This window comes from Trifolium pratense, linkage group LG7 (assembly GCF_020283565.1).
Source record: "Trifolium pratense cultivar HEN17-A07 linkage group LG7, ARS_RC_1.1, whole genome shotgun sequence".
Taxonomy (NCBI): Eukaryota; Viridiplantae; Streptophyta; class Magnoliopsida; order Fabales; family Fabaceae; genus Trifolium; species Trifolium pratense.
Window position 1 is genome coordinate 35,045,810 of NC_060065.1, and position 13,244 is coordinate 35,059,053.

General features: G+C 33.1%; 1 protein-coding gene and 1 pseudogene across 1 annotated transcript; both read right to left on the reverse strand.

Moving 5' to 3' along the window:
- Positions 1-3,155: 3,155 nt before the first annotated feature.
- LOC123896328 lies at positions 3,156-5,910 on the reverse strand. Its single transcript, XM_045946732.1, has 2 exons — positions 4,782-5,910; positions 3,156-3,337 (listed from the first exon to the last, which is right to left on the reverse strand). The coding sequence occupies exons 1-2, from the start codon at positions 5,908-5,910 to the stop codon at positions 3,156-3,158; spliced, it is 1,311 nt and encodes a 436-aa protein (XP_045802688.1).
- A 1,360-nt stretch (positions 5,911-7,270) lies between these two features.
- On the reverse strand, positions 7,271-9,102 carry LOC123896329 (annotated as a pseudogene).
- Between the last annotated feature and the right edge of the window lie 4,142 nt (positions 9,103-13,244).

Here is a 13,244-nt window from a genome sequence, read left to right on the forward strand (position 1 = left end):
CACACTACTCAGCATATTATTTTAACTAAATGAATATGCAATTTCAAGTATGAGGTACTGGTTGAAAACCTTAAGGAACCTTCATATGTTCCAGATCAACATTCAACGTGCATCATCACCTGCCAAAACTCAGGTAATTCCAAAGAAACATTGGATTGTTGATGGATAAAACTGTAACATGATGAATGTTTCATGCGAGACAAAACCTGATTCTAAATTCAGATTTACATAATCTCAATGGTGAGGTAATTAGTTTTATACTTTTCAATGTGTTTCCTGCTACCATGATATTTCTTCAGCAAATGACACAGATTCCAATACAATAGTATGTTTTAAAAATCAGATCAAAGATCGAACCAATGAGACCTCCAAGTCGTAATTCAATTAGCTCAATCGGTTCAACTATAGTCAACCGGATGACAAATAAATTTTAAAAAAAAAAAAGGAGGAAAAAATCGAGATCAAATCAATCGACAAACTATCTAGTTCTCAATTGAACAAGTTAAATTCAATAGTTGTCTGGTTTTTAAAACATTGAATTACATGTACTGGGATATATTATATACAAACAGTTAAAGGAATCCAAAACCAACCCCTGCGACAGGATTTGTCAATGTTCAACTCACATTACCACATATTTGAATCTCAGCTAATATAATAACAATAGCTGGAAAGAAACAGATAATATATAAGAATTTTGAGACCTCATCTTTCTTTTTCACAAGTAACACAGGGGATGAAAAAGGGCTAATGCTTGGTTGTATAATACTCTGAGATAACATATCATTGACCATGGTTTCAATTTGGGCCTTTTGACTATGAGGATAACAATAGGGCCGTACTTTCACAGGGTTACTACCTTCCATCAAGTTAATAACATGGTCCTGGAACCTAACAGGTGGCAGAGACTTTGGTTCCTCAAAAACATCAACAAATTGGTGTAAAATAGCAGCTATATCAGTAGGTAAATCATCTGGAAAAGTATTATTCTGAGGCACAACCTTATCAAAATGAAGGGTAAAATCAGTTGCAATAGCATCAGTATGGTGGAAACGCTTTATATGATGGAATTGAGCTTGACTGGGACCCTTAGGCTGCTCACCATAAAGGGTAACAAAACTGTCCTTAACATAGAACTTTAATGACAATGCATTATAATCGGCTATATGTGGTCCTAGGGTGTTTAACCAAGGGACACCCAACACTAAGGCTATGTTTGGATTGATGGTACATAACGGAATTGAGCGGAATGGAATAAGATGGAATGGAGCGGAGCGGGATGGAATGGAGCATAAAATGTATTCCATTGTTTGGACATTTTGTATTCCATCCCATACACCCCAAATTGGAGGGGAAGAAAAATAAGAGAAAATGATGGAATGGGATGGAATCCATACCATCACATACCACTCTATTCCATTCATTTTTAAAGAATCCAAACAATGGAACTTCACTTCATACCACCACATACCACTCCATTCCATCTCATACCACCAATCCAAACAAAGCCTAAATCAACACCAGAGATAGGTAATAAGTAAGCAGGGATGTGTAATGTGTTACCCTGAATAGCCACTGGCAAATCTGCAATGTAGCCCATAGTAGTCAAAGAATTTTGTTTCCAACCATCACTTGAAATTGAGCAGTAGATTGAATAGGTAATTGCAGGGTTTGAGCGATTTGAGGCTGGAGAAAGTTATCCGAGCTTCTACTATCCAATAACACGGTCACTGCAATGCCCTGAATTTGCCCTTTGAATCGCATTGTGCCCTTCCCAGCAGAACCATTCAAAGCATTTAAGGACAAATGGTGCTCTAAAGTCTTAGGAGGAGGTGGTTCCGGTTCAAATGTAGCTATGGGGGAATTGGGTGGTTCTGATTCCTCGTCTTCAAGTTGGAATAAGAAATAGTCGCGATTGGGACATTTATGGGTAATGGAAAATCATTCATCACAGTAATAACACAACCCTTTTTCACGGCGGAGTTGCATTTCGGCACGTTTGATGTTTTTGATAGGGTGGCTTTTTGTGGTTGGGTTGGTGGGTTTGGGGGTAGGGAGTAATGGTGGTGGAGGTGAAGTTTTGGTTGTTGGTGGTGGAAAGTGGTAGGGTTTGGTAGTTAGGGTATTGGAAGGTATAATTTGTGATGGTGGTGAATATTTGTCTTCATACAGCCTAGCTACGCATAAGCTCGAGACAGTGATAACGACATCTGGGCGATGACATCCCGTTTGATATCGGATTTCAACCCACTGATGAAGCAATCAAGTGTGGCCTCAGGACTTAATCCTTCAGATCGGTTGGCTAAAGCGGCGAAGGAAGAGTAGTAATCTGTGACAGTGGTTTGTTGGGTCAATTTGAAAAGGGTGGGCCTAGCTGCTTCATAAGGTGATGGGCCAAATTCCAATTCCAAGGCCCTAGTGAACATGGCCCAAGACTGGAAAGGTTGGTTTCGAAATATCATTTGAAACCAGGGTACAACGTGCTTTTCCATGTGCACGGCTGCGATAGTGAGTCGATTATTGTCCGGGGTATGATAGTAATCAAAAACTTGCTCTGCCTTGAAGATCCAATTCATCACGTCAGAACCATCAAAACAAGGAAAATCCAGTTTAATGTAACGGACCTGAAACGGCGTATGCGTCGGCGCTGGCGGCGATGGTGGATGGTGTGAACTGCTGCTGGCGGAGATCTGGGTAGCATGGAGAGTGCTAACGGGCCTGATCTAAATGACGGTGTTGTGAATACTTGTTATGTCGACGGTCAGAATCTGCCAGAAGCTTTTGCAGTGCCTTGTTGATTTCGGAGATGGAGCTTTCCATGGTTTTCATACGTGTGTTGTCAGCCATGGGGAGGACAATGAAAGCACCAAATGTTATGAATTAATCAAACAGTGAAACTCAACAATTCAATTATGCAGAAAAATGATACTAACAGATCAAATATTAGTGCAAATGAGGTATAAAGGAATGTTATTGATGGAAAATGGCTAAGCCAATTGCAAAAGGAATACAATAAAAGCTTAACAGAAAAGCATAGAAGCTTCCAGAGAGAAGAGAGTCAGGATTTCCATCCACATAATTCCACACCAATCATTACCAATGATTGTGCTATTTAACAAAGTGCTCAGTGTACTTTCTGTTAGGGATCTTGAGCATCATTCCACGTCTTGGCTCCTCACTATAGGGAATATTGCCACCTGTCCCTCCTCGTCATGTGAATTTGTTACTATAGTAACTTCTTTGTCCCCCTTATTCATAACAGCCTCTTCACAAAATAACTCAGGATAAACTGATAAAGCAGCAGATATGTCAAATGCAACAAGTAATTCCTGGAACCCTATAAGATTAAGTAAAACAATTTTGTACTTTAATACTAATACTAATCAGCAATTAAAATCGACTATTTCATTTCAAACCCAATAAAGGACACAAGAAAACTTACATATCTGTGCTATATTGGAATACATGTCTTCTCTTCATACAACTACAATAGTTCAGAAGCTTCCACCTTAATGCGCAATTTTTTTCAGAAATATCTTCTCATAAACTTTGGAAGGTGCAACCGATTTATCATCCTTAATCAAACCTTTTGATTCAAGCACATTTAAAACAGAAGTTCTAGGAATAATCCTTTTCTTAAAACTCAGTATAATAAGTCATGGACATTTAGAAAGTACAAGAGAACGTCAACCCAAGTGGTTAACAAAAAACTAAGTCACACACACAGCCCTGCCGTACATAATTTATTAATCAAGATGAGATCTCACATATTTTATGAGGTAATTTCAATCTCTTCTGCCACTTACTTAACTCTTAAGACATATGACTAAAGAACTAAATCGATAAGCAGCTATTGAAGTTGGTCTGCTGCTAACCAAATTTGTATCAAACGAAAAGGGCAGTGCAATAACTGAATAATAGTAGTAACTATCATGCTCAGATATGAAGCCACCGTCAAAGCAAAACCAACTGGGACCCTCGTTAAGCCACAAAGGACTGGATCCTCAGAACGTTTACAACCAACTGAGTTAGTAACATTAATTAACCTCAACAGAACCACACGAACAAAAGTGAAAACAAGGTTGAGAAATCAGACAGTGAGAGATCATTGAGAAGGTGAGCTAACTAGGAAATACGTGCGACAAAAATAGTTTCTTTCCAAATAAACATCATCCTTCTTACCTCATTTTGATTTTAATCTAATTTCTATGAACATTTGACTTTAAAATCATAAGCAAAATCATATTATATAAACAAACAACAAGCAAAATCATATTACATTGTATAACTATATACAAAGTAGGCAATGAACTTTAGTATAAACAAACCACAAGCAAAATCATATTATATAACTATATACAAAGTTTGGGCACAATGAATGTTACTTCTGCAACAAAGAGTGAAATTTAAGGTTATATATTAAGGATACTACCAAAGACCTTATTTTATAACTCGTTTGGTTTGCAAAAGCCATTAGTAATTGTCAAATTACAACAAGTATTTCTAGTCTAAATGGTTGTGGTTTTCCCTTTATTCAATGAAATGAACCCTCTAGGATGATCAAGTAACAAAATTTGATAAGCTAATACTAGTACTAATAGTCACCAATTAAAGTCGACAACTTCAAACCCTATAAAATATCACAGACATGTGACGCCACTTACATATATGTGCCAACTTCCAAACAAGGTTCTAAATCGCAGTCACGTTTGAATGCAGCTGATGACCATGTTCATGTTGTGGAGTCCCTTGATTTCGCTTCCCACCTCACGGCCGCAAACCTTCTTTCAAAACATTATTTGAAACATCTTTCTTATCTTCATACAACTTCAACAACTGAGAAGCTTCATCCTTATAGCAAGTCACATATCTCTTCACAAACAAACTCTCAGAAAGTTTGTAAGGTGTAACCAATTTAGCATCCTTAATCAAACCTTTCGACTCAAGAAATTGCAAAACAAAAGCTCTAGGAATAACCCTTTTCTCCAAACTATGCAAAAAAAGTACTGGATACTTAGCAAGCACAAGAGAATCCCAACCCATTTCATTGACAAAAAACTTCATCACTGCCTCAATTTTCTCCACAGATGACAACATACACCAAGGATGTTTCACAAATGCTGAAACAACATTCTCTTCAGACCAACCCCATTTCTTAAACACATCAATCTTCCTTCCCCAAAGTGACTTATTATTAACCTTAGCACGCAAGGCGACAATGAAAACCGTCGATTTAGGGTTAAATCCCAATTCCTTTACTTCCACCACAGCCCTATTCAAAAAAAGAGGATTTTCAGCAAGTATAGGATACCAATTTCGTAGCAAAATAACCATCTTTGACTCAGGAACCCCATTTTGAATCAAAAGTTGAATATTCTGTAATGGGTTTTTAGAAAAAATCATGCGATCACAATGTTTGAGAAATGCAATAGTTGATTGATCAGAAAGTAAGAATCTTTTGACAAAATCATAAGATGGGGTTATAGTATTTTCCAAGCTTTGACACAAGATAACAGGGGTTTTGGTTATGATGTGAACAAGATCAGATTTTGAAGCACCCTTTGAGAGAAGAAAATTGAATTTTGGGAGAATGGTTTTGTTAAGATCGTAAGAGAGAACATCTGGGCGAGTTTTGATGATACGAAATAAGTGATTATTTGAGAAGCCATAGGATTTGAAAAATGCTAGGATTGTGTCTAGTTTTTGTGAGTCTTTGAAATGAACTTGGTTGGAAAGTTTTGAAGCTGTTTCATGGGAGAAACCGAGGTTTTGAACGAGGTAGTTGACTGTGAAAGATTGTTGTTGATTGGAAGAGGAAAAATGTTGGAGAAGAAGAAGGATTGAAGAGGGTTTTTGGGTTTTGAATGTGAGGTTAGGGCAGAGCAATGCTCTGCGAGAGTGACAGAACATGATGGTGGGATTGGAGTTTTGCGGCGGCGAAGTGTTAATGTTTAAGAAGAAGTTCGAAGTAAGAATATTGACATTGACTGTTTGTTAAAAAATAGCCAATAGCTCATAAGGAGCTTATATTTGGTTCGATCTCCCACAACTCTCATCGGGAGGAGATTGAAATAACGTTAATAGCTGTTAAGCTAATTGCGAGGAAATTGAAACTAATTGATGTCAAAACCAACTCGAATCAAATTAAATCAGTGGTGAAAAAATTAAGATATTTCGTTTTTTACCGTTGTTGGTGTCGATAAGAATAACTCAATTGCTAGGTATATACTTTCACTCGGTTCAAACTTGCATTTTATAGTTGTGTGTGCTAACTTTAGGTGGTGTTTGCTGTCATTTGTTTTGTAAATTAAAAAGAGTATCTTGCAATTGCAATGGCGGTGTAAAACTTTTTTACTCAAAGTGAAAACTTTTTTACCCAAAGTGGATATTTTTAAAGATATTTTAGGAATTGAACTAAAAAGTGGCATTGAAATGTGATTTGATTGGAATGCAGATTTCACGTCTCAAATTTTTCAATCGTGCAATTTTAACTTCTAATTTGATTTGTGATTTTAACCCCACACTTATACCTTTTTTTTAGCTCTCTATTCTAATTTTAACGTTATGCATTTCCATAAAAATTCTATAAATAACTTACTAATTAAGGTCTTACAAAGTGTTTCGAAGATACTCGTTAGCATTTGTCTTACTCTTTTGGTCTCTTAATTAAATTGTTAATTTTGTTTCGATCCTTTAACTATTTTTTTTTCTTATGCCTCTGTTTGTTATAATGTTCTTTAGTTAGTTTTTAACACCAAATGAATAAGGTGGACTACCGTTAATAATGGTCTACCATACACATCCATTCAATTTTTTATTTTTTTTTGTAAAAATGACACCATTGAATTTGTTGATCTATTGTACATTGAATTTGTTGACCTATTGCATCTAAAAGTAAACCACCAATACTTAATCGAGGATAGTTAAGGAATGAACTATTATCACTAACATATGCATAGTTAAGGAGGAACAAAAATTAGTTAAGGGAACAAAACGAAATAAACAATTTAGTTAAGAGACCAAAAGAGTAATTTAGCATTAGAATCAGATAAATAGAAGAGAATAAGAAAGGGTAAATAAATAATCGAGGAGACTGCTAACCAGAAAAATGAAATAATCAAAGCTAATAAAAATCAAAAGTATTAGCTATATATATTTTGTATGTCACCAAGATAAGTAAACTGCTATTTTCCATTCAACAAAGTAACAGAAGAATTGTTTGTAACTAACTTAATATTTTCATAATATGTTATTAATAGCTTAATTAACCTTAGTGCCATCTTGGCTGAATCCAGGTACCATTCAAGTGTTCTCTCATATGATGAAAATTCATCACTTTATCATTTTCAAATGTGTGGTAGTTATTTGTTTCTAAAGAATAAAACACAACACTCTGACCATAAAATCTAGGAAAATAGATTTTGTTTTCCATTCCAGGAATATTTGCCATAGCTGAAAAGGATGTTGTTTTGCTAACAAATAACATATAGTTTTTCAAGTTTTCAACTTTCTTCCATGTCATTGTAGACTCATTTAACTTGAAAACTTGTACCCCGTTTGCAAAAGGACTCTCAAATACTGATAATAGATTACCATCACATTTAACTAGAAAGTTGTTGAAGCAGGTGCTACATGGAGCTTGAAGCTTCTCAAGTATCTTCCAACTTATTTTTTCTCTTGTTACTTCTATAACTCCTAATTTTCCGGTTATGCTAAGAAAATAAAATAATCCATTATGAAAAACAGGACTTATGTTGTAGAGAGAAAAATCCTTGACTTCATAATCTATAAGGTCAAAAGCGTCTTCCCGGAGGAGATGTACATATGCTGTCGTAATGTGACCTTTTTCTTTATTCAACTCGACAGTCACACATTCAGAAGAGGTTGGGGAATGTGACATGCCAACACACCTGATATTATTGATTCTAGTATGCCTAATCGGAGGTAGCACTTCTTTTGTAAAAGGGTTGAAGAAAACTCGAAAACCGTTCTGAATCGCCACCAGTAATAGCCAACCATCTTTTGAACAACAAATTTCCAAACAAAAGTTCAGTGAGTTTCGTCGTTTACCTCGAGGAAAATTTATGATGTTTTTGTAATTGAGACCATGCTTAGGATGCACAAAAGTGAAGACATTGTCCTTCTCTGAAAACACAAATAAAGGACACATTGAAAGATCATCAAACCTTGACATGGACATGGAAGAAGATGATCTCCATTGAACTGGTGGTGCGGCTAGACGAAGGAGTTTATTGCTTGCTCGAAAATGAAAATAATCAAGCACATTGTTAATAGATTTTGCAATCACTTCAAACACGTCTAAAGGAAGTGCATATTCATTATGATATTTATCCCCAGTATCCTTTAAATAGACTGCATTACATATAGTTACCTTTTCTCTAATTTGATGAGCTTTTCTTATATCTTTCCTACAAAACATATATGTCATTTCACTAGGTTAAAAACATAATAAAATTTAAAATAGTCCTTATACTTAGGACTGACATATTTTTAAAACAAATGCGTCAAAAAGTTTAAGTACCCGGTATCTGGCATGAAGCATCTTGAATAAGAATGTTTTCTTGATAAATTGGAGAAAGGCGGAGAAGTTACAAGACTTTTGTCTTCGATGTTGTAAATATAGAGACAATTACAGTTCTTTAAAGCAATATAGACGCGACCTCCTTCAATTTCTGGGTTGCTTGCTTGACAAACATAGGATGAGTCAAGATGATTAGTTATAAAGAACACCTTATCCTTAATGCTTTCCACCTTTTCCCACACTCTTTGAGAACAATCAAATTTGTAAACAAAAACTGCAGCAACCCTATTTAATGCATGCAAAATAATGATTCGAAATAGTACATTGTTGAATCCAATCAACTGATTTATAACTTGCTCAAAACCACGAATAATATTTGATTGAAATTTTACCATGGGGTGAGATGTGCAATCTATTGTAAAGCCATTAGGTTGAAGTTTTTCAATTACTACTAGAATAAATGATGATGAAGTCCACATTCCTGCATACAAGCAACCATTGCAGTAAACAGGGTCTTCAAAAATGGATCTCTCTTCCTTCATAGGGCTTCTACCTGTCATGGCTAAAACCCTCACAATTTCGTCGTAAAAGCGCACTTGAGTCCATTGCTTTATTTCCTTATCTTTAAGTTTGTAGTAGAATATTGAAGGGCAATGTGATGAAAATAAAAAAATGGAGTATATTTCATCATTTGTAGTTGGAGGGCAAGACAAAATGCAATTACTAAATACAGTGCCATTATGTTGAAGGAGTGGAAGTGGAAGCTTGATTTTCTTATGATTTAGTGGATTCCAAAGAAACAAGTCAATAACATATTTTGATATCTTGTTTTTCCGAAGAAACCAACCATGTTGGTTAGTACATAGCTTTGACCAAGGTTTTCTCTCTTCTTTCATGTGTGCACCTCTCTCTTTCTGTATGATATACAAGAAACTAAAATAATTGAATTAGGAGTTTAAAAATTGATTTTGAATGAGTTGATTCAGACTAAAAATAAGTAATAAATAAAATTATGTTTAAATAGGCGATATAAAAATAAAATAAACAAATACATTTGAATTTAAAAGTCAATTAAAGTCACTAAGCTTGATCTAGTGGTGAGGGGTTTGATTCTAGGTGTTGATTCTCTCTGGCTCCATTATAAAAAAAAATTAAAAGTCAATTCTGTAATAAGAAACTTCAAGTTTTAGTGATCAATTCTAAATGTAAAATCAATTTTCAGTTAACAAAGTTAGAAAATAGTAGGTTGGCGATACCAGAATTGACCCCCAAATTAGATTACGCGGTCCAGCGATGTACAAAATCAAGTTTAGGAATCAATTTGACTCTTCCACAAATGAAATCAAAGATACACTAAACCTAGCTATTACTAAGATTGAAGATTCAGGTCATTCAACTACTCTTGAAAATAATAACTAAAGATATATGATTGTTAGGTTATATATCAAAATAAATATTCAGTTCAGCAAAAAGCAAACAAAGTTAGAAAATGGTGTGAATGTTGGCAATACCTTGAACACGATATATATGTTGAATGAAATTAATTCCTCTGCTCTTGCAAATCTGTTTAAGAAAATAATTAGGAACTAATTGAAGCGAATAGAGAATAGAGAATATGTTCCTTGCACTCCACGGTTTGTGTTAATTAGTAAACAGAACCCTATTTTCTTCTAGCGTGAATTTAGTCTAGAAAATAGAGAATATTGGTTTTTTTTCTTTTTTTCTTTATTGTACTTTTGATCCACTATTTTGAAAAACCTGAACTTTTGATCCCCAATTTTAAAAACTAACTTTTTGAATTTTGATCTCTTATTTTGAAAAACCCAAACTTTTGATCCCTATTTGAAAAACCTGATTTTTGATCCCCTATTTTTTTTTTTTTTTTGAATTTTAGTCCCCCAAGCTCATTAATGACATGGTAGTTTCCATGTTGACAAAATATTTTCATGTCATTAATATGTTTTAAAAATCAAATTTTTAAAAGTACTAAAACAATAAAATAATTAATATAATTAAAAAATAATAAAATAAACTTCTTTATCAAGTCAACGCACATGTGATAACTGACTCACGTATGCCCAAAAATATCTTGTAATAACAATATGCAAAACCTTTTTATGAGTAGTTAAGATTTTGGGAGAGAGATACAGAAGCCAAGATTTTCTCTATTCTTAGGTACCTCTCTATTTCTGCATGACACAAGAAATTAAAATAATTGAACCAACGAATGTTGATATAAAACTTAGTTGAACAATAAATTTAAATCTAAAAACAAATTCTATTATCAAAAGATTCAAGTTCTAGGAATTACTTTAACACGTACGTTGAATGGAATTGTTCACTGTGCTCTTGCAAATGATCTGTTAAATAAAATAGGAAATAATTACTCGTTAATAGGCATATAGTGAGAAAGTAAAACAAGTTTCTTCTATAGTAAGCATACATACACAGAATCGCAGCCAAGCTGCTCAATTTTGTCGTCGGTGTTATTAGAGAACAGAACCCTATTTTAGGAAATAGAGAATATTTGTTTTTTTATTTTTATTAAAGAGAACTAGAGATAGATTTTATACATATTCACATAATATATTTTTTTTACTCAAAAACAACCGTATAATATCTATACCAAATCTATATCTATATATATAAATCCTAGATAGTTATGGAATTGCCTATCTAAACCCTAATCCACAAACCAATAAAAACATTTCATTTAGTCACATCATCCACTTACATCCATTTAATATGGGGTATTAATTGTAATTATTATTATTATTGTTTTGGGTTATTATTCATTTTAATTTTTTGTGTTCATTTTATTATTTTGTGTTTTTTTTTCAAAATAGTTAATGTTTTTGTTAATAATCTTTTGTCCAATCTTTGTAAATATAAGAAGTTGGTCGATTGTCAGGACTACTTTTTTAATGTTAGTAAAAAAAAAATTAGATAAAATATTTTTTTTTAGGCTTTAATGCACTTTTGATCCCCCTATTTTGAAAAACATGAATTTTTTATCCTCTATTTTAAAAGCCAACTTTTTGATCCCCTTATTTTGAAAAATCTGAACTTTTGATCCACTATTTTAAAAGCCAACTTTTTGATCCCCTATTTTGAAAAACTTGAAATTTTAATCCCCTATTTTGGATTGTTTTTTTATTTTTAGCCCCCCAACTCAATTTGGTAAGATTTTTGTTGATGTGTCAAACTCATTAATGTCATGGTAGTCTCCATGTTGACAAAACATTTTCATGTCATTAATTTTTTTTAAAAATCAAATATTTTAAAAGTATTAAAATAATAAAATAATTAATGATAATTAAAAAACAATAAAATAAACCTCTTTACATTATATAATAATAACTAAAATAAAGCTCTTTACATTATTATATAACTAAAAATCAGTAAATTACTTAAAAAAGTCAGAAAAGCAAACGCTGGTTCCAAATCATGACACCCTAAGAAATCAAAAACACAAATAATCACACTCATGTTACTTGTTTTTGGTTAATTTTACTGTTTTTTTAAAATTATTAATAATTAATTATTTTATTGTTTAATACTTTTAAAATGTTTGATGTAAAAAAATTAAAGACATGGAAACGTTTTGTCATCATGGACACTGTCACGTCAATAATGAGCTTGACACATCAGCAAAAATTTGACCAAATTGAGTTCGGGGACTAAAATTTAGAAAAATCTAAAATGGGGATCAAAACTTCAGGTTTTTCAAAGTAGGAGGATAAAAAAGTTGGCTTTTAAAATAGGGAGATCAAAACTTCAGATTTTTCAAAATAGGGGGATCAAAAGGTTGACTTTTAAAATAGGGGGATCAAAAGTTCAGGTTTTTCAAAATAGGGTGATCAAAAGTGCATTAAAGCCAATAATTTTTAATGAACGATAGTATGTGATAAAAAAAATTCAATTAAATTGTGAACTATATAAATAACTACCCACATACCCACTCTTACAAGGTATGCGGAGAATAGAATTAATTAAAATAACTACCCACATATCCACTCTTACAAATAACTTCAAGGAACATGACTTTTTTTTCTTTTTAACTAGTCCAATGGTTAAAATTTTACTTTTTAAGGTGAATAAATGAGAGTAACAAAATTCGAACCCGATCTCGACATATTACATGTAATGTCCTTACCAACTGAGTTATGTTTACGGAGACCAAGGAACATGACTTTTATTAACCAAACACATTTTCCTTAAAATACCAGAAAATAAAATGCCTATTATTATTTTCTGAGAATATTATTCCTAAGAGTGAATTTTCAACCGTGAAACAAACGCTCCCTATATAATAAGAGAAAGATATTTTTCACATATATCATTAACATATAGTTTTAAAGTTAAATGGTACTTTTAGTCTTCTAAAGTCTTCTATCTTTAGTCCCTTTTTTAAAAAGATGATTTTCATTGATTTTGATCAAGTCAACGCTCATGTGATAATGTGGCAAGTGACTCACATATGCCCAAAAATATCTTGTAATAACAATGTAAAACTTTTTTATTTGTATATTCAATCGAATCACACAAAATGGATATTTTTAAAGATATATTAAGAATTAACTAAAAAGTGGCATTGTAGTGTCATTTGATTGGAGCTTACTTGTTGTGTCTCAAGTTTTACGATTGTGTGGTTTTGTCTGTGTAATTTGAATGGTGTGATTTTAATCTCTCATTTCTACCT